We start from the raw sequence: 21,955 nt of genomic DNA on the forward strand, positions 1-21,955 counted from the left end.
GGTCCCCTCAGGGCCCTCCGAGTACAGTAACGCACAGCTGAGTGCTATGGGGAAACGCTGCCTGTCTGCCAGCTCGCCTGCCTGTGTCACGATACAGGGGGCGTTGGGGGATGGGAGGAGGGTCACATGTGTGCGGCGCTGCAGGCTTTGGGTTGTTTCCACACTCTTTGTGTCTTTCCCTATCTCTTTCTCTAAACTGAGTTTATCGAGTACAAGCAGGGAGTCTTTGTGCGAGCAGAGTGACTCCAGATACACTGTAGCAGAGGAAACAAGCCAGAATAATGCAAGACACGGAAAAACACTAGGCTTTCGGATGACAGCGGTGCCCCTCATTTCCCAGAGAGGCTTATAGTTAGAGGCAAGAACAAATTGCTCACCCTGTGCAATGAAACGCATGTTGCATCAGCAGCAGAGATGAAGTCGAGGGTAAATCTGTCGCTTTATTTGCTGAATAGACTTTACCACCTGTTATAGGGTAAAATAAAACACTCAGAATGTATATCACGCTAAATTGTATCAAACTGATGGTGGTTATTAAGAAAAATATTTATTATATTTATTATTTAATGTATTGAATGGATAATTCACACACTGTGGAAAAACAGTCCTCTTTGGGAATGTTTAAGTCTTCCTATCTGTTAGGGCTGAGAAGTAACAATTATTTTCATAAGCGATTTTTTTTTTTGTTGTTGTTGTTGATAAAATGTCAAAAAATAGAGAAAAATGACCATCACAGTTTCCTCAAGCCCAAGGTGATGTCTTCAACAACCAACTTTCCAAACCCAGAGATATTCAACTTGCAATAACGTGAACAGAAATCACAGGAAAGCACAAAATCCTGACGATTAAAAAGCAAGAACCGATGACGTTTTTGCATTTTTGCTCAAAAAATGACAATTATTCAAAATAGTTGCCGATTAAGCAGCAAAGGACTTCTACTTGACATAATTAAAGACATGCACATCTACAATTATGCAGGAAAGGCACAAACTAGTACATAAAAATGGTAAGTTATTAAGTGTTTGATGCTCAAAATCCTCTGGCGGAGGACCCCCAAACCCCAAACCTAACTAAACCAAACCTATGACCTTGAATAAGCTAATCATTTAATCGTCTCAGCTATACTATGTATCTGTGGAAACTTTTTTCACTGTTCCTCAAGTTGCCCAATGTTGCTGCTCAAAAACAACACTTTAAGAAGATTTCAGCCAAAAATGACCATCTTGTTTTTTGTTTTTTTTTAAATCAGTGACTCACCCCACATTACCTTGATCTTGAAAAGAAAACCCTCTTTTCTTATATGTCTCCCCAGTGATCGAAGAATCCAAAAACAGCCACCATTCTTGATGAATTGAAGTAAAGGGGTCCATTTAGGGTGTTTAACAACAGCAATATTATATCAAAATACTTGTTTACAAACTCTCACACAACTCGTGCAGTATAATCCAAGTCTCGTTTATCCAGTCGTATGCTCAGTACATCCCAAACAGACAGCCCTTTCTGACGATTCTTTCTACAAAGCCAGACTCCATTAACAAAAACAGTAGTTTTACCGCACTGAACATGAGAGCTGCTGGTCTACCACTGCCTTGATCAGTGAGTTAGTTTGTGTTATTGTGTGACTTAAGTGAAGGCGAACTAACTCTTTAAAACCCCAAAATCACAAATTAACACAACCTAACTAATTAATCAAGGCAGTGGCAGACCTACAGCTCTTGTGTTCAGTGAGGTAAAATTACTGTTTTTGTCAATGGAGTCTGGCATAAATAAGTTTCCCTTTCAGTTCAGTTCGCCCTTGGAAAGCGCTGTCTGCTTGGGAAGTACTGAGCATATGACTGGATAAATGAGACCTAGATTATACTGCACAAGCTGTGTGAGAGTTTGTAAACAAATGTTCTGATGCAATTTTGCTGTTGTTAAATGCGGACCCTTATGACTTCAATTCCTCAAGAATTTTTTTTCCATTTTTGGATTATTCGTTCACCGGAGGTATGCGAGAAAAACAAAGTTTTCTTCACAAATTCAAGGTAACACTGGGTGAGTAAATTATATACAAATGGTCATTTTGTGGTTGAAATAGCTCCCTAATGACCCCCTTAAAAAATAAGATGATTACTTTCAAGAGGTTTGGATTCTGACATGAGTATAAAACACTGTAATAACTGTAATCGTATCTATACTAGGGGTGGGCGATATGGCCCTAAAATAATATCACAATATTTTAGGGTATTTCTGCGATAGTCTTGACGATATGATAAATTAGTTAATAGAATACATTTTATTATCAATTTAAGAAAATAGAAAATAAAAAAAATCTAACACAAATTATACACTTAAACAGTTCCAAAATACAACAAAAGTCCCCTGGGATCTATATATATAAATCAACAGGTGATTTCCTTCTTTTAGTAAAATCCTAAATGATTGAGTTGTTTTTTTCCACCTGGACCTTTATGCTCTGACATTTCTCCTCTAATCATCACACTGTAACCTGTGACAGGCTGTTATGATACCACAACTATCACACATTCACATATATGGAGTTTTTTGTCGAGCTGTGAGCGTCACGTAGGTTTACATTACCAAAGGTTTATGACAAAACCACTTGAAGACACTGACTCCTGTGTGCACATGGAGAGAGGAGAGGGAGAGACACTGAGCTGCTGCCAGAGGAGCCGCTGACTGAGTTCCCTCTGAGCGGTAACTCGCTAAGAGTCTGAGAAGTCCGGGGCTGTTCATAAAACATTCAGGACGCCACAGTTTATTCAACACTGCTGAAGCTGCTCCTCTTTTTGGATCCACTGTGGAGTTGGTAATAACGTCGCTTTCAGCCATGCTTGTTGTTGCCGTGGGTATGACATCGATATATCAACGAGCCACAATATTGCGAGTATCACGATATGGATTTTTAATGAGATATTAAACATACATCCAGTGAAGCCTCACGAGTACAAGTCAGCAATTTTGTGGCAACAACTGCAAGTGTTTGGAACGTACTTGAATAGACTAGAGAAAAGGAATAATATGCAGGATTGATGTAAGAAGTTTCTCAGGGCGTATTGCTATGTTTATGACTTTTTTCGCCGAGACTCTGAGTTACCACAAGAATCCTTTGTTCTAAAGCTGACTGCAGGAAACTTTTCAGAGCCGCCTTTCTTTCAAGCCTTCAAAATATTACTTCAATTACAAGGCAGAGGCATTTCGGCATCAATTTAATATATACAGGGCATGTCATGCAGCGATGGGCGTATGACACATATACAGCTAATGGTTGCCTCTGCCATTCCTCCGCTCTGCAACAAAATGGCCTGATGAAATGCAGAAGGAGAAGACAAGGGACAGTGGGTGAGGAGGGGACGCATATCAGGGAAGGGACAGGGGCACTGTTGGATTGTTATGCATGTAAGGGGGGGGTGTGGTGTTGCCTGGAAGCATCGAGTGGGGACGGCGAATGTCACTCCGATCAGTCGAAAGTGTCATGACGAGTAGCGGAGCCGTGACCTCTGATGGGGAGAGGGGAGAAGTAGAGGAGAAGAGAGAGACACAAGGCAAAGCGCAACATAACAGAAAAGGCAGTGACAGCAGAAGCAGTCAGAGAGAGACAGAGAGAGGGGAAAAGGGGAATAAGAACAAGAGGGAGGGAAGTTTGTGGTGGGCCGACGCCAAATCCTGCCAGCGCTCCGGGCTTCAGGAACAGAGGAGTGATATCAGTAAAGACACATTCTCAGCCTGCCTATCGCCTAAATGAGGCCATTTCTGTCTTTAAAAAGAAACTCTGCTGCTTCTTTTCTCATTCACCACCTCCTCTGCAATCACAGGCTGGAGAAAGACCTGCGAGCTACCTATTGCCCTCTTTAAGAATCCTACTACATGATTATCAGAGCATCGTCCCACAATGCTGCTCCCCTACAACTGCTGCGAAATTAGATCTGTATTAACCCTTTGAAACCTGAGTTAACTGGCTTGAGTGCTTTCAAAAATGTGGAGAGAAGGCAAGGAGCAATAAAAGAAGAATGACCCAAAAATTAGCAAAAAAAAATATTAGAAAAAAATTGTAAAAATGAGTAAAAAGAAAAAAATAAAAACAAGAAAAATAGTTTAAAAATAAAACAAGTAAATGACCTGAAAAAACTTAAAATAATTCTGTGCCATAATTTTAAATATGTAATAATAATAATATCTAAGAATAATTTTTCTCTAGCTTTTTTCTTTTTTCTAAAAATAAATAAATCTTTTCTCTTTTTGCAATTTGTGAGACATCTCTCACAAAGTTGCTTATTGCCTTTTTTTCCAATGTTTCTGAAAGAAATTGCACCAATTAGGAGCATTTAATGGCAGATATAAAAAAAAATATAATATAATATAGCCAGAGAATGTCTTCAGGAGAAGCCCTGGTGTTTTCATTTGTGTATAATCGCCTACAAATAAGAATTGTAGTGTTTTTGTTACCCCTTGAATAAACCGTTTTTATCTACATAGGGAGCGGGTCCTCATCTAAAGAGATTACCATTTTGCACTGCCATATTTCTACAGTAGCCCAGAACGGACAAACAAAACAAAACTCTAGATAAGGCCATTTGCGTTTTCATGTCAGCGACTGTAGTTAGCAGCCCCTCCGCAACAAGCAGCGTCGGAAAAACGTTGATTTGTAATGTTAAACTGCTTTATTCAATGTTTTTACTGATTTAAATCATCTGGTCTGTTTGTTTTGGAGAGGAAGAAACCTCTGTGGATAATTTGGCTGATGGTGAAAACTCCTGAACGTCTAGATCAGTGGTTTAAAACTCATTTTAGTTCATGGTCCACATACAGCCCAATTTAATCTCAGATGGGCTGGACCAATAAAACCATCGTACAATAACCTAGAAGTACCATCAGCTCCAATATTTTCCCTTTTTTGTGTAAATAATTACAGGTATATTCTGTAGACGGCCATTCTTTAAAACAGATGAACAGCCTGAGATGTCTTAAGAAAAATAACTGCAATTTCAACAGTATGTCTCAGTTTTTCCACATTCACTCAGTCTGCTTGTCACTGTCATCACATGTGCATTTATCCACGCACTTCCTGATACAGATTTTTTTTAACTGAAGCTGCTGATCAAAAATATTTTTGCACAGTGTGCAATATCTTTAAACATGGTCACAGTACGTATTCATTGTTATATCAGAGATCTGTATTCTGGTCAGGGTGGAAAAGCCTCTGCAGCAGAATTTTACATGAAGTAGGCAACGTGTTGTTTAACCTGCTCCTGAGACCTGGCACCTCTTAGTCTAGCTGTCTAGTGGGTCAGATTGGACCCTTTGGCGGGCCATGTGTTTGACACCCTGGTCTAGATCTTAAATTGTCAACAAAAGAAAACTGAGCACACATTAGCAGATGCTGGGCTAGCGGTACATCTCTGACATGCCAAACAGTATTGGAGAAACATTGATTTGTAAAGTGAAACCGCTTTATTCAGTGTTTTACTAGTTTTAATCCGCAGATCTGCTTGTTTTGGAGAGGAAGAGACCTTTGTGGATAATTCTGCTCCCGGTAAAAACCTACTGGACGTCTGGATCTTAAGTTAAGTTAAGAGCACAAATACGCAGACGCTGGGCTAGCAGCACATCTCTGATATGCCAAACAGCATTAGAAAAACACTGATTTGTAAGGTGAAACTGCTTCATTCAGAGTTTTCGCTGGTTATAATCACCTGGTCTGTTTGATTTAGACAGGAGGAGACCTCTGCGGAAAATTCGGCTCCCAGTTAAAACTTCCTGAACAATGACCACTGAAAGAATTCTAACCAGGAGAAGTTTCAGCTGGTTGCAATCTGCAATCCTCACTGCTAGACGCCACTAAATCCCCCTAAATTGTACGCAGAGCTCCTTTAGAAGTGTCCGATGCAGGCAAACTTATGACAGCCTAATCAAGAGCAAAGACCTTCATAACACACCAGCACAAAACGTGGCGGCAGCTTCTTTGAAATAAGCTTTCTCTTATTGTCCAAAAATCTCCTGTATTTTAAACAGCAGAACAACAGAGCCACTTTTCCCGTCACTAAATGCCTCTGTATAATTACCAAGGCCTAACAAACCTCTTCATAAACCATTAGAGTAATGTTGATAATCATACAGGCCAATAAGACGCCATCAGATTAATTAATGGAATCGTTTGTGCCAGGACGTCGCTGGGAGGATCCCAATCGCAGGAGTGACATCTAATTTAAGCCGGGTGATGGGAAAAGTACCAGAACACTATGTCAGCTCTGTCATTACACAATGACAACCAATACATCACCACAGCGCCACCATACAGCCTCCACTGCCGGTGGACATCAATGAAATTGTCTGATAATGGAAATGTTATTTCACTTTGGCAGCCCTGGATGCTTTCTCCTGAAATGAAGCGGACGTTTGGACAGGAGAGGAAGACGGTTGCTATTCCAACAAGAATGGGGAAAGACGTCTTTTTTATTTTCTCTGGGTGAAATCTATGAACAGCATTCTGTAGTGCTTAAGTTTTCCCTTTCTTGTCTTGTACTCTCAACTGTATATTACGTCCACTGTGTAACTTCTGAAGAAAATAAAAAGCCCTGAGGCTGAAGTACGAGCTGGAAAGCACCTAACCCTGAGTTCAAACCTACAGTCTAAGATGAATCCGAGATGAAAACCTCGAAAAGACAGACTCTGGTAGAGGTATATTTGTAACATCTCGACACCCAGACACCCAACGATCGAATGAAGAAGTGTAAGTGGGTTAATTCAAATTATTCTACAGGCCAAAGGGTGAGACGAAGAAAAAAAAGCAGATGTTGAAATGGTTTTCTGGCTGAATTAATTCAAAATATGAAGTATTGCTTGAACACTTCAAACCTCTTTAAAGCAGTAATATGAGATCACACCAAAGCTAATACAGACACAGTGTGTGCCTCGCCTGTGTCTCGGAAACCATGCGGATTACTGTGCTATCGAACAAAGTCCTCCTCTCTCCAACCACCGCCAGCAAACCTCCAGAGTCTTCTGGAAACAGAGTGGGGAGAGCGTGTGACTAGAATTACTGACACACTTTGAGAAAGTGCTAATCTCCGCTTGCTGTAGGACTTATTACCAAAGATTTCTCTTTTTTTTTCTTCACATATTGCTACAGAAATGAACGAGCGACAACCCGAAATGTCAAGCTCAATATTTCAGTTATATTTCAGTGATTTGACTGCAAACAAAGGCAGGCCTGCAGTGTCATACAAACAACATGGATGAATGCACACTGAATGTGAATTAGGCCTGGGATTTTAAATACCAACTACTTATCAGGTTTTGTTTGGGGATGTCTGAAATCTGACATTTGAGTTGGTTTAACACAGCAAATACTGTACATTAGGAAAACAATATGCAACTGTGTTTTAATTTGGACTTTCCAATGTCAGGGTTCAATTCCAGCTGTGCACCTTTATTGCATGTCTTCCCATCTTTCCTGTCCACATCTGCACTATCAAACAGACACTAAAGGCCAAAACGACACGAAAATAACATTTAAAAAGACGCCAGAAGCGACATTGTCGTGGCTCACCTGTGGCAGGGCGGAGCTGAGCTGGCGCTGCAGAGAGTCACGGTCATAGATGACGTCCTGCAGGTGCTGCTGAGCCAGACCGAGGCTCTCCTGGGTCTCCCTCAGCGTGTCCAGCAGCCGGTCCCTCTCGTCCAGCATGTTGACCATCAGCTGCTCAAAGTGGGAATCCGGGTCCGAGGCGCTGCTCTGAGAGCCACGCTGACTCAGCGCCGTGTCCTCGCTGATGGTGGGCATCACCTCGCACATCATCCTGGCGCTGCCGGGGAGGAGGGAGATGAGAGATTAGACGAGTTTGATGTGACATAGAAAGTGTTGTGTTAGATTTATTTCTGATGGCGAAACATCTAACATAGAAAAGTAATTTATATATAGACCATTGACCTTGATGGAATTTCCTGTTGTACGTCCTTTTATAGATTCAGGTATCTTGAACAAAATGTTTGTTACATATATCAAGCATAGGGGTGTCATTTTCAGTTCTTAATTTGTTGTCTTTGGTGACAGACAGTCTGTTAATGCCATGCACATGTGGAAACACAGTGCCCACTGCCCACCTTCTGGTCTCCACTGATTAGCTAACGTAAGCCTTAGCCGCTCTGCACTGTGCACCACATGGGTCAGGTGGGAGCTAGCTAGCCCGTCGCCAGAAAGATTTAGAGCCACAAAACTCCTTTAGCATTGTTAACCATGTTAGCACCACTATCCTTGCTGACACTGCTGATAGTGCAAACAGAGATAACATTATTAACATTATGCTAAAGAGGGTTTGCGGTAAAAATTGAGATGCTTACTCACAATGTGAGTGGGCACAATGTTCCTATAGCAATGCTGTTGCGTGAGAAAGGTGTTACTAGCGGTAATCTGCTAGCTAGCACTCACCAGACCCAGTTGGTGCGCTGTAAACTGAAGAGTCAGTATCATATTTAACCTACAGAGTATGTAACCAGTCAAAAATATTATTGGCTGTTAAGTGATTGGCAGTTAACCCCTGACATGCCTACTCAAGCAATACAACTTGCGAGATGCTTGCATCTTAAAGATAACTTCATGTACACTCTCTACTTTACTTTTACTATCCTGGTGAAATTAGCTTCCATTTGATCGCCTCATACGAAATAACCCACAAACTTCAGTAAAATTTGACCCAGGAAGCCATTTGACAAAAACATTCAACAGCAAGAGGCAGCATTACGCAATAGATGGCAACATCAATAAATATCAGCTCACTTGGGTCATACCTGAAGCAGTTTAATCGAGTGAAGGAGGACGCTCTTTAGCTTTGCTATTAAAAGGTGCCAATAACTATCACAGCAACCTTTTCAGAATAAATGTCACCAGGCACTGCAAACAAATCTGAACTGCAGGCTGTATTATTCTGTATTTGAGGTGGGAATAAGGATTCAGCTTCCACAGCCCTGAACCGTGAAGGGGGGAATTTTCAACATATTCCCTTTCAGAGTTACATCGGGCTGCACATATCCTACCATACATCATAGTGATGGACGGACAGCTCACTGGTCCATCGCAAGGTCAATAAAAGTGGTCAAATTTACAGATCTGGAGGCTAATCATTACTAAGGTGAGGCCAGTTCTGAGGAGCATGTTAAATCATTGAGATTTCATCACAGACTGACCTGCGATCACTTTTGAGATTTGAGATAAGTCAGACAACAACAACTTCTGCAATGTTTCTATCATGTTTATTATTCACGACACCTCAGGTTTATCTTGTGATCCACTGAATGGTCTCAACCACCAGGTTTGGAAGCACTGTTGACAACTCTCTGTGTCTACGTCAGTGCCTGCTACACATGTGAATACCCACTATTTCTGCTTGTATGGCTGGTGAGTATAAGTCTGGGCCTGACACAGTTGGAGCTCGGTTCAGCGTCACCCCAGCGTTGCAAAGCTGCAGAGACGTCTTGGGAGGCTGGGCATTCTGCCCTACATTTCACGCTTGTGCTGTTTAATGATCCAGCCCAGATCGAGTTGCATAATACACCACATCTATGCTATAGTGGATATGTGAAACCATATTCCAGCTTCCCTGAGGGGCTTCAGGAAGCCTCCGGAGTCGTCACAACTGATGGGATAGTTTAAGGGTTAAAACTGGGCTTACATCATCACGCGTCAGAGTTGTGTTATGATGTAAGCTAGCTAAGCTACAAATAACCGTGGGTTACAAAGATTTAACAGGGTGAGGTAAACAGAAGAGACATTTAGGATACTCCACTGGTACAAGTAACACTGGAAAATATTCTTCACATTCTTACTGATTTAATATCGGTTTAATCTGTGCATTGAGTACAAATAGATACCTAGACATGTTTAGCTTATCGTTAGCTTACCTCAAAGCCTAAGAACAGGGGGAAACAGTTAGCCTCTGTCAAAAAAGACAGAAGTACACCTTCCAAAAGCAATAAAATTGTCATTGTCACTTGGTATATCTTATTCAACAAGCAAGCCAGTTATTAATACATCTAAGAATCCTCAGAGTTTCATTCAGAGTTGTGAAATTGTGCAAAGCTAGCATCTTCAGTCATCCTACACTCACAGTCACTGGAACCAGCTGTTTGGTATAGTGACTAACGCGTTCATTAAACCACCGTGTCATACTTTATAATTTCTACAAATGTAACACACCAGATATAATGTGTATATAGTTTTCAAGTTCATTGAAAGCCCAAAGCTGAGCTAACCATTTCGCCAAGCAAGCTAAGCTAGGTTAGTTCATCTTGGACCAATCGCTCCACTGTTCGTAGGTATGAAATCATTCTAGGCTAAATCTTCTAACTTCCAGCACAGAAAATAAGCTTCAATGTATTCATCTAATGTTGAGTATTACATTTCTGATTAACTGGGTTTTTTTTGCAGGCCCTGGAACAACAAATGCTGACAAAAATCATGATTGATGCTAATGTCAAAAGCACAGCCAAACATATTTTGACTGATTTTTCAGTTTCCACAAAAATATTAAAAGGTGTCAAGAGCTCAGTCTACCAACTATAATTTGAAAGTCTAACATTGGCCTTTAATAGAGTAGTGCAGGGATGATGCTAATTGTAGGCTGACGCGGAAGTTAGCATCGCCCTGGTTCCCTCGACGAAAAGTCCATGGGTTTTTTCCACTGGATTCCTGCACAAAATAATCTTTTTGGCAAACAAGAGTCTTCAAACAAGATTTCTGAAGTGTAGATACCATCACCAGATGTAAAAAGCTAACATTGGGCTTTAAATTCAACTACACCATGGTCGCATGGTCGCATGGTCACATGGTCGTTTAATGTCTCAGACAACCTCTACAGTTTGATTTAGCTGCTTGATAGCAACCGCCTTTTTAAGACATGTAAATGCTTCAGATTTAGGAGTGGGGTATGTTGTAGAACAATATGTGAAATTGCCTTAAGCTGGTGTTGCACACACACCTTATTTCAGGGATCTAGCCAAAACCTGGGGTTGGGTATGGAGCTCAGTACATCTAAGGGTACAAACTGAATCACGTTGGTATCATATGTATCACGTTAAATCCATCAGTGCTAAATTTCGGTACCTGAAAGCACATCTGGGTGGGAGGGCCGGGTCTAGACAAGAGGCCAAAGTGTTGCAAAGTGCACCAAACCCTGGAAACCAGGCAAAGACCTCAGTGGCTGACAATGGAGCTGCCAGGGTTGACTTCAGACAGGAGGTGGAAGCACCTTGGAGCCAGGAAGCCAACCACAGAGCTCCACAACAGCTCTGTAGACTTTTCAGCGAACCAAAACTATCACTGCAACACCAATCTGTCACGACAGCTTCAGTGTTTGGTCTATTTTCTTTTCTATATTATTTTAGTAACAGCCTAGTACCAAAACTAAACAAGCAGAAACACATTCATGCACAGACACACGCACAAGCAGAGACAGAATATGTATGAGTATAAAAAAGCAGAGGAGCAGGATTGCATTTTTGTCTACTACGTCACCCCTGCAGCCTGTTCAAAAATTACATTTTTGCCATCACAGAGAAAGTAAAGTACCAGACAAGGGTAGCGTTGGGTACCATGCCGGTATCAATTTAAAAGTGAGCAGAACCCACCCCTTCCAAAAACACATTTAAAAAACCCTTTGACTTTAAAACGAGGGAACTAATGTGTAAAAACACTAACTCAAGTCCAGGCCTCCAAACTCATTCCTACACCACTCTATACATACAGGTTAATCACTTCGATTGAATGTTAGCTGCATCTATACTGCAGTTACTCAGTGTGTTGACCCAGGCCAGGTTTATTCAGTAAGCTTTCAATATCCCACTGCCCAGACTTGGTCCCCTCTGGGTGGGTTATAATGGCAGGTCTGTATCTCAGCATGTTCTGGCAGTAATATGGGGTCTCCCAAATCTTCTCCAGGCACCTGGCCAGACTCTCACCAGTTCACCATCCGCTGCCGTTTAGACCTGAGAGACCGAGCCTGTGTGCTGCTTGGCTGGACGCTCCAGCACATGCCAGCCTTTCGCTTGGAGAGCAGGCCAGCCGGCGGACAGACTGGGACACCGGTGGTGCATTTTAAGTAGAAGGTAGTGATTTATTCCTGACTCTGGCTCAATACGTGTTAGCTGAGCGCAGGGAGGAAGGTGCTGGTTGCATAAAAATCCATACAAATACGGCATCTGGCAGGGAATATCAAAACAGGCTGAAGGCGGAGTATTGATGCTGATTGTAAGTTTGTGTTCCTTGTGACAAAAGAAAAATCCACCCTCCAGTAATCCACTATGAAAAATGTTCATGTGATGTTGTTTTCTTAGTACTTGTGCCATTTCCAGTTTCCAACAAACTAACTTGTATATGCCTATTTTAGTTTGGGATTTCCTACAATTTATCTGCAAAATTTAATGCCGTTGGTTCAAAAATTAATTCACCTTTATCATGTCAAGGACCCTCAACTGATACACTTTAGGTCACAGACCCCCCTTTGATAGGATGTGGCCTCAGGTTGTTAGATATGATTAAGACCAGAATTCTATAGCCTAGTTGTGAACCACAGTTAAGGAGACAAGCCTGGAGGAAGTGAAACCTGTGATAAGAACAGTCACACTCTTAGGTCGTGACCTGGCATGAACATCCCCAGAAATGTAACTATCACAGGTAACTACACGTCACAGCAACGCAGACCTCATGTTTATTTTTGTAAACTAAAAACCATTTCCCTTAGTGCAAATGAGGCTTTTATTTACTAAAATTTCAACATTGGTGTAGCAGGGGAAAGTCTGCTAGCTCCTATGCTAACTTCTGAAATGACACACATAGTGTTTTATATCATAGAAGAAAATGTGAAAGTCTCTTTAAGCTTGTGTCCACCACAGACCTTATTTCAGGCATCTAACCAAAAACCGATTTGGAAAAACCCACTGACTCTGAGACGACTGAACTGGGAGTGCAAAAATGCTAACTCATTTCAGGGTTTCGGATTCATTCCTGCACCACTCTATAAACCCATGTTTTAAGTGTGTTTTATGTGCGCTGATCTAATCTATCAAACTTAACAGCACTCAACACAGTGTAGAAACACCACCGTTAGCTAGCGTTTTGAATGTGTAATTGTAGAGCGACGCAGACATACCACCGTATAAGTATAAATGCTCAGAACAGTGGAGACCAGTTGTGTAGGGTACGACGTAGGCTCTGCATAGAACACGACTTTAAAACAGCCTTTACTCACATCAGGTTCACTTCTATAGTGCATTAAGTAGCGTTTTTATGAGGACCCCCTGGAACTCCCTAGAGTAGGGTTGTCATGAGAACCGATACTTCGGTACCAAGTCGATGCCAACACACAAAAAATACGTTGGTACCTGTTTTTTTCTCAGTACCGTAAGTACCGGATACAATTTTGCCCTAGTGTTGTGCCCCTGTCGATTCCTGTCGGAACTGACAGGGGCAGTATACGCGCGTCAGTCTGTGCCGAGGACGAGCACCGAAGAAGATGTTCTCCATCGTCTTTGCTAGAAACAATGGCTTCTACAAGTGCTAGATCTTAGATCGGGCCCAAAAAATCCAGCCCAACCCCACCTGTGTATGTTCTGTCCATGCCCGGCCTGGCCTGTCCCTGTAATTATGAGCCCGAGCCCGGTTTAAACCCGACTTTTTTTAAGGATACGAATGTGGACATTGAAGGCTGACTTTCGTCTTTCTTTCCATGGTAAACCTTCGTCATGTGCCTCTTAAATGTCGAGGTCCCAGACTTTTTGTTGTCATATATGAGCATCGCGCTATACTTGGTACATTCGATGAAGCCGATGCACACATTGTCATCGTCAACAACTCACATGTGCGCGGCCAGTGGTGTTTGTGTTTTTTTTTATTTTTAACGTGGTATCGAATGAGTATCAACAATCATGGAAATTCACTGGTATCGGTATCGACTACTGAAATTCCAGTATCGTGACAAGCCTACCCTGGAGGTCTCTGAAGTCCAAGCTGAGAACTACTGCTCTAGTCTGTTCCGCAAAATGCAAAATGGCAGCTCTGAAAAGCAAAATGGCAGCTCCTGTTACCACATTCTGGGGGGTTAACTCCAAAACCTGACCTTTACTTGTAATCTCCTACATCGCTCATAACTCCTCAGTGATCCCACTCTGCTGTGGTCTCCACAGTGCACCAACAAATAGGCCCATTTCTGTTGCGTAATGGCATTTTATTTCCCCTTTAAGCTGTGCGGGAAGCAAAGTGTATTGAGGATGTTTTTCTGCTTCATGGCACATACGATCCCCTTTTGTCCCGTTCCTGCACCTTATGCTTTGATCTTACCGTGACTGCCCCTTAAATCATTTCTACTGTCTATGGAAAATCAATAGACACGGAGGGAAAGTGCACTGACTGATCTGCTTTTGTCTGCGCCCTTAGACGTATTAAGCAGCCTCCCTGAAAACCGAAAGCAAACCATGTCACTCAATTAAACATTTATCCGCTTAATTGTGTCATTCAAAAGGCATCGGGCCTGCCTCTTTAGTTAAAATGGAGATCCAGGAAAAGGGACAGAGGGATATATCTCGAATGCAGTGATAAACACCCACTGCTTTTCCTAAAATTCTCTCTTAAGTGGGGAAATTCGGCTCCTCTACTGCTCAATATTTGCCACATACTGTCAGCAGAGTGCATGTTTGAGTCGTTAGTTTCTCTCTTGTGTGAAGCGAGGAGGCAGTAGTGATGACAGGTAAGAGCAAGTGTGATCCTCTTGGAAAGATAAACGCTAATCACCCACAGTGGGCAGTGTGAACAATGTGTGGTCTGGGAGCTCTACTTGCCAGCTGGGATGCAGATGTTGTCTCACTAGCAGTGACAATACTACTTCCTCACAAGTGCGCCGCCAATTTGACCCTCATTACAATAACCATTTGCTCGACAGATATTCGCAGAGCCCGAAATAGGACGACGACTGATGGAGTGTCGTTCTTTGCACATCTCCTCTGCAGTGCAACATCATGGCACATTATGGTAATACACACCAGGAAATCTGCCCTCAAATTCCACTAGCGTGTCAGACGTTTGGCTTAGCATAAATGCATGTCTAATAATGAGTATGTACGATTTTATCTGTCGGAATGATACTCACAGAATTGGTATTTGTAGCAATAGACTAAGAATGTTGTATAAACAAGATGGAGCTTAAGTGAGTGAATTTAGCGCGGCTGGTTAAAGATGTTAAATGCGAGTCTGAAATTATGCAGGAATCACGGGAGGGAGGAACAGCAACGCGCTCAATTGAGCACATTGTGGGCCGCAGATGCAGTAAGAAATGCGCACAGACAGACAGGCAGGGATCATTGGGCTTTTCTCTCCATGCCATATGCCAATCAATGAATTATTCAGGGGGGTAGGAGTGAGGTTTTCTTCCCAATCAGCGCAACAAATCCAGAGCCCTTTTTTCTGCCTAGCAGCCTCATGTAAGCTCAGACACCTGGCTCCAGGCTGACGTCGAGCTGGCAGCAGGAAGTTGCTGAGCAAACTCAAGAAAAAAAGGCAGAAGCGATGGCTGACATCAAATCGAAAACTGATGAGATCACAGCAAAACCTGAACCACTGGCTCTAAGTTTGTAAAACCCACTCCAAAAGCCACACTGACAAACCGCTGCAGCCCAGGATCTCATCTACAGTGGACAACGCAGCACCTCACAATTTAAGTTCGATGCCAGGGCTTTTGTGCCAACACAGGAGGTAGTGTGACCTATAAGTAGCAAGGATACAATTGATGGATACCACCTGATTTAAAAGCTGGGATATGAAAGCATTCTGGCGATGAAGTACAGGAGAAAAGGGACCTGTACAAGAGCCACATCTGTTTATTTAATTATGGATCACTACAAAAAAGCATGGGCGGATTACGGGACAATGAGCCCCTGGGCACAGACAAAAACAGGCCCTGCCATCTCTCTTACACTGGAGAAAGACACACAGACTTCATAGCTGTTTAGGCTCTTTTTGTTGTTGTCTTACATCTCCTTGTAGTCGCTGCACGTAAGCAGTTTTAAGAGTAGCAAGCGAGAGTGACACAGCGAGAAAAATAAATCATGTAGGAGACCGCTGATTTGTGTCCCCTGTGAAACCAAAAGTAAACATAATTCTAACCCAAATCAGCATCGTTTCCTAAACCTAAACAGCAACGTATCACCACGGTTTGGTGGTGTACTGCCAGTGCCCCCCTCTTCACAGTGACAAACAGAGTGACAGGACGGCTGACTCATAAATGGGTCCAACGATGCTGGTGTGTAAAATGTCTGTATCTTCGCTGTTCTGCATTTTCATAAATTATGATACTCGTCAAATCTCTCATCATGCCAAGGCGCCGTCTCAATTCCTCTTCCTCTCCTTGTTAGTTACATGCAGTAACTACTATTAGACTAATGGCAAACCGTAGTGGAAACACTTGCAACTTCAGTGTGTGATGCTTAATACAACTTCAGTACTATCTGCTGCCTTATGTTCCACACACAGTTCCAGGTCTGCTTGCTCACCAGAGCAGCAACTCTAATCTGTGTCTTCGCCATCTGTGGCACAGCAGCCTTCATTGTTGATAGGCCATTACATATGACATGTAACCAATCAGACAGTGCTGTGGGCGGGACACTGAGCGAGGCGACAGAGTGTTATTCCACAGGCTAGTTAATAACATGTTGGGCAGGAAATCCAAAGTGTGGGATCATTTTGAGAAGGTGAAGGACGAACCCAAGGTGATATGTAAACTCATCTTCATTGGTCGACTACAAACATGACGTATCATCTGAAACATGGAAGTAGCTACATGCCCATTAGCCCACAGCGTCATTAACAGGCGGCTCGCTCAGTGTGTGACGTGCACTTGTAAATAAAATATAGGCCTATATTAATGAAGGTTCATTAATACGGTTTTGTATTTCTCTGTAATGTAGCACAGTGTTAACAATGTTACTGATACTATTCTTTCTCACACCTTCAACTCAAACCATTGTGTTGTCCTGCCCAAAATATATCATATAATAATTAATACCCTGTACGTAACAAGTGGAAACTGATATGTCCAAAACTGATGCTAAAGGGGCTCCTTGAGCGTCATAAATTGAAGCAAACCAAGCTGTAGTATCTGACAAGTTGTAAATGAGAATGTGTTGACGGTGACCTTGAATAATATTTGCCTCTATATTAGCCATCCACATGGTCAGGGCAGCAACTGCAGAGATATCTTCAAGATCTACACTTTAAAGACTGTAAATCAGACAAATGTGACAAAATGAACAATAAACCCCTGGTGCTTGAGAGTTCCCCTGAGTTTAACTGAAGCAGGCAGTGAGCTATCTATATGGGACAGATGTAAATTTTACCACTTATTTAGAACCACTCCATTTTGGGAAGAACAAATCAGCAAGCTGCGGCTAATTTCCTGAATGTCTTCAGTTAATCTAATTAATGGAAACAATTGTGTGAGCAGATAAGGAGCAGCTACACAAAACAGCAGTATGTTCCCGAGCAATATATGGCCATGTGAGGCAAATTCAGCACTATTCGCCACCTGGGAAACATCAAAAGGCATGCAGAGGAGCGAGCGTGTGCAGAACAAGCAGAGGACTGAACACGACACCCTGTGGCTTTGTAGATAAGCTGAACTACTGTATGCTTGTTGAGCTGACTTTGGAGACGTTAAAATAGGACCGGCATTATTTAATAGTGTGTTTAAAGCTTTGTTATCATCAAGCATGGAATTCATAAGTAAAGAGATGGTCATTTAGAAATGATTTAAAAAACAAATTAGGCCAGAAAAAGCCCATTAAGAGGCCGATATTTTATGAAATACGAGGTCATCTTTTCAAACATTTGTAACACCCTATTAGGCTCAGCTCCTCACGACATGAAGAAGAGTGTTAGACCCGATTGTTTTGATGATAATGCACTTCACTTACATCAGTACCAGGAGCACTGGGCTGATTACACACGTCGCTTTGCGGTCATCAGGGGAGCTGACTACTGGGAAATTCCACTTTTAAATAATGTCTGTGTTTGATTTCTTGGCCTGCCGCTGAGCACAAAGTGCATTTACAGACTGCATTGATGAGCACAAAGGGTAATGGCAAAACTGTTGCGCGCCGCTCTTCCCCCACTTTGGCATCCATATTGGGCGACAGGTGGGAAAAGTGTGACACAGCATTTTTGTGAATGGAACAGACCAGATTGCATGATACACTCATAGTGCCGAGAAATCCTATTCATATGGCTCTCTGCACCACAGAGACTTCTGACAACCAAGAGACAGCCTGCCAAGAAAACAATTCAAGTCTATTCAATTTAATCACAGCCACAGGAACATACAATGGCACTCAGATGGGAGTCTACTGAGCGGATGGAGCAAACTATTAACTCATCTCCAACACTTCAAGGCCACACAAAGCTGATCTGTGACCTGCAGTGTCAACCCAGTTGCCAGAAAAACATTTTAGCATTGTATGTTTCTGTAAACCATAGATCAACAAGAGTGCTGCAGTTAACATATGGTTAGATTTAGGCTGAAAAACCACTTGGTTATCATTAGGAAAAGCTTATGTTTTGATTGAAAACATCCAGTTTTGGGGCAAAATCTTGGCAGAGAACACAGCGATTCCTCAGTAAAAATCAACCACTTTTCAGGGCACTATCCAAGCAAGAAACACAGCTATGTGTGAGCAATGTTTCTGTAAAAAAAACCCAACCACTTTTGAATGCATTATCCCGGCAGGAAACGCAACAACGTCAAAGAAAATAGCCACTTTTCGTGGGACTAACCCGACAGAAAACCAATTATGCCTCTGTAAATACAACTGCTTTTCGTGGCAGCGTCCTGGCAGGAAACGCAGAGATGTCTCGGTAAAAAACAGCTGCTTTTTGTGGCACTATCCCGGCAGGAAACACAGCAATGTCTCTGTAAAAAACAACCACTTTTCGGGACACTATCCCAGCAGGAAACCAACTATGCCTCTGTAAATACAATCACTTTTTGTGGCACTATCCTGGAAAGAACAACAGCGATGGGGTACTACAAAACACCACTGAAAACACAGCAATGACTCGCTAAATAGCAACCAGTTTTGTTATTTGTCGGTCTTGACCAATCGTCTGCAGCTTGGTAGCCCCCCTCACCAAGGTGTCACACCATCCACCTCCCGATGACAAAGTCAGCTTATAAGACATCACGTTAGAAATGTTGATTTGTATGAAACAGGCAAATGTAACATATTCATGGTCTGCAGAAACATTTGCCAACATTTTCTCCTGGCGACTGGGCTGTGACAATCTGGGGTGATGCAACAGTCATGGATGATGAAACATAATATTGATGCTAATTGATGTGGTTTGGATGAAAAGCTCTGTCACTGCAACACAGTGCAAGGCTCTCGGATACCGGAGGAGTATTAACAACTGGGCATGTTCTCAAAGGAAAAGTGTTGCATTAAGCCATGATGGCCACAATGTCATGTGACTAGTTTAAGGCAGGGCAGCAGCTATGACATTACGGTCATGTCCTTGGAATCTGGGGCATTTTAGTGACCTGAGGTACATGTAAAAGCAGGAGTTTTATAAAAATAACTTCACGAAAACTGTCACTATATTCACACAGAAGCATATAAGACAGATGATCTGTGAAAAAACAATCCTGTTCCTCTGCCTCCTTGTGGTGCCTCGAACGGCATTTGTAAAAAACAACCAATCAGAGCCACCGAGTGTCAATCATGTCAATCAGACAGATGAAATTAGCTACTAGCAGCTGAACACAGTGGAGCATTTAGCTGCTAAAGAGGAGTTGGTAGAGACCAAAAACAAAGCTAAAAGGAGAGTGAATATTGGACTGACCTTTGCCAGTTGGGGTATAAAATAAATGTTAAAAATATGAAAACTATCACTGAGGTTATCACCAAATGACATGACATGGTGGGATGGCAGTATTTCGCAGATAGCTTCATTTATCTAATATTTTCATTTCATTTTTTACCATTTGTATGCCAAGGTAAAAAAAAGTAAATTAGAAGTTTTATTGAGTATTCTCTGCAAGAATTTAATTCCTGCAATGTGCAGAAGGTTGTTGGGGAACAACATTTGGACATCACATGTGGGGAAACCTTGAGAGGAATTTTGATAAATGAATATCCAACAATCTGTGAGCTCTTATTTTTGGTGCAATCAATTTCATCTTTGTGTTTTATTTAACAAGTGACAATAAGCAGACATATAAAACAGAGTCCTGGTGAGGAGGCAGGAGGAGAAAGTCATTTTGATTTGAATTTAATCCAAGGGCAATGACAATTAATCAAAAGAACAAAATAGAATTAATTTGATTTATAATAATAATAATTTGATTTGAAGTGACCATATTTTTTTGGAAGTGTGTGGGAGCCTACATTTTTTATCATATCATATTGTATTTTTTTATTCCAGAGTATAAAACTTGTGTCATGCCACCGAAAAAGCCAAAGATTGAATTTAGAGATTCTCTCTGTGTAGCAGGATGCCGAGTTGGATACTGGCAGCCATGCTAGCACTAGCTCGTCAGGAATTAGCCTGACCCAACACCTAGAAAAGACAGGTGACTAATATATTCTAAATGTGGATGTTATGCAAAAACTTTACTTGATGAGAAGTGATTTGCCACGACAATTGATAGGGTTCTGGATGGAACCCCTGATGTTAAGAGGGATGTGCGCGACTTCTCCAGTGGCATGTATGAGGCGGAGCAGCGTATAAGCAACGTGGAAGACACTGTTAACTCAGAGAAAGGCAAGACTGAAGCGCCTGCGTAACAAGTTATTCTCCTTACGCACAAAATTGACGAGCTTGACATTTGTTTTGCTACTGTTCAGTTTACTGCGCTGCACACTGCCCCAGTCTAGTGGGAGATAACGTTAGCTAGCAGTGCTGCTCATTTAGCGTTTACAGCTAGTAGTTTACCACCATCCTAACCCAACAATGTTGCTATGGGAAGATGGTGGCCACCCTCCAGTCTCCCCCCAGGTTGCCCCAGTGAGTAAGCGATTTTGAGCTGCAGCCACCCTTTAGCATTTTAACTATTATCAATATTAACTTTGTTAGCACTGTTAGCAGTGTCGGCATGGCTAGTGGTGCTAACATGGTTAACAATGTTAAAGGGATTTTTGCCTCAAAATGAAGGCGCTTACTTGACGAACCTACCTGGGGGAGACCAGAAAGTGGCCACCATGTTTACGTTAACAGTGGCAAATGAGCAGCGCTGCTAGCTAACGTTAGCACCCACCTTGCCCGGGTCGTATGATTTTAGAGTGGCCAAGACTGTGGAGACCGAAAGGTGGGCAGTGGGCACCATGTTTCCACATGTTAATGCAGCTAGCAAAGCTAACATAAAATAATATAAAAGACACTGACATCACAAAACATTAAAATTTCACCACCTCATAATGGATAGTGCTTTCAAATATGGTGCTAAAGCTCAGTGTATCAATGGAGTGCCAGACTAAAAGGAAAGCTCCCCCTCCCCCCTTAAAAATTAACCAGTTAGTCACTGCTACCACAAGCAAAATTAACCGAGGCTGACATCTCTATGATGTACGATCCATCAATAAAATCCCATCTGCCTCTTTCCACAGATGACAGTCTTCATCATGGACCCAAAATCTACCAACAACTGTTGCTTTGTTTCCTTGAATATCAGTTATTATCAGCGTGAAATCACAAACCACATAATGACATCCATACAGTGGAACATTAAAACAGATTAAGCAGATAAAAATAAATAACGAATATCTTGTGCGTGTGTAAAATTCTACCACAAAATATTTCTTTCATGTGTTCTGCTTCGACTGACAGCCTCGCGTGAACGCTGGCACACTGAGCAGTAAAAAGTGAATGAGACAGAGACGGGATGAAGAGGATGGCATGGGTGTAGAGTTACACCCAGCCTGC

The 21,955-nt window shown here is 42.0% G+C and overlaps 1 protein-coding gene across 5 annotated transcripts in view; it reads right to left on the reverse strand.

The window, feature by feature from the left end:
* The window catches only part of ppfia2 (PTPRF interacting protein alpha 2), a 293,105-nt gene that overhangs the window by 269,461 nt on the left and 1,689 nt on the right, over positions 1-21,955 (reverse strand). For all 5 annotated transcript variants that reach the window (XM_078165277.1, XM_078165276.1, XM_033614970.2 and 2 more), the window contains exon 2: positions 7,553-7,808. In XM_078165277.1, the coding sequence (XP_078021403.1) occupies positions 7,553-7,801 (249 nt within the window). In that variant the 5' untranslated portion in view covers positions 7,802-7,808. The remainder of the gene's footprint in view (positions 1-7,552; positions 7,809-21,955) is intronic.

The sequence above is a fragment of the Epinephelus lanceolatus genome, chromosome 23 (genome assembly GCF_041903045.1).
Source record: "Epinephelus lanceolatus isolate andai-2023 chromosome 23, ASM4190304v1, whole genome shotgun sequence".
Classification (NCBI taxonomy): Eukaryota; Metazoa; Chordata; class Actinopteri; order Perciformes; family Serranidae; genus Epinephelus; species Epinephelus lanceolatus.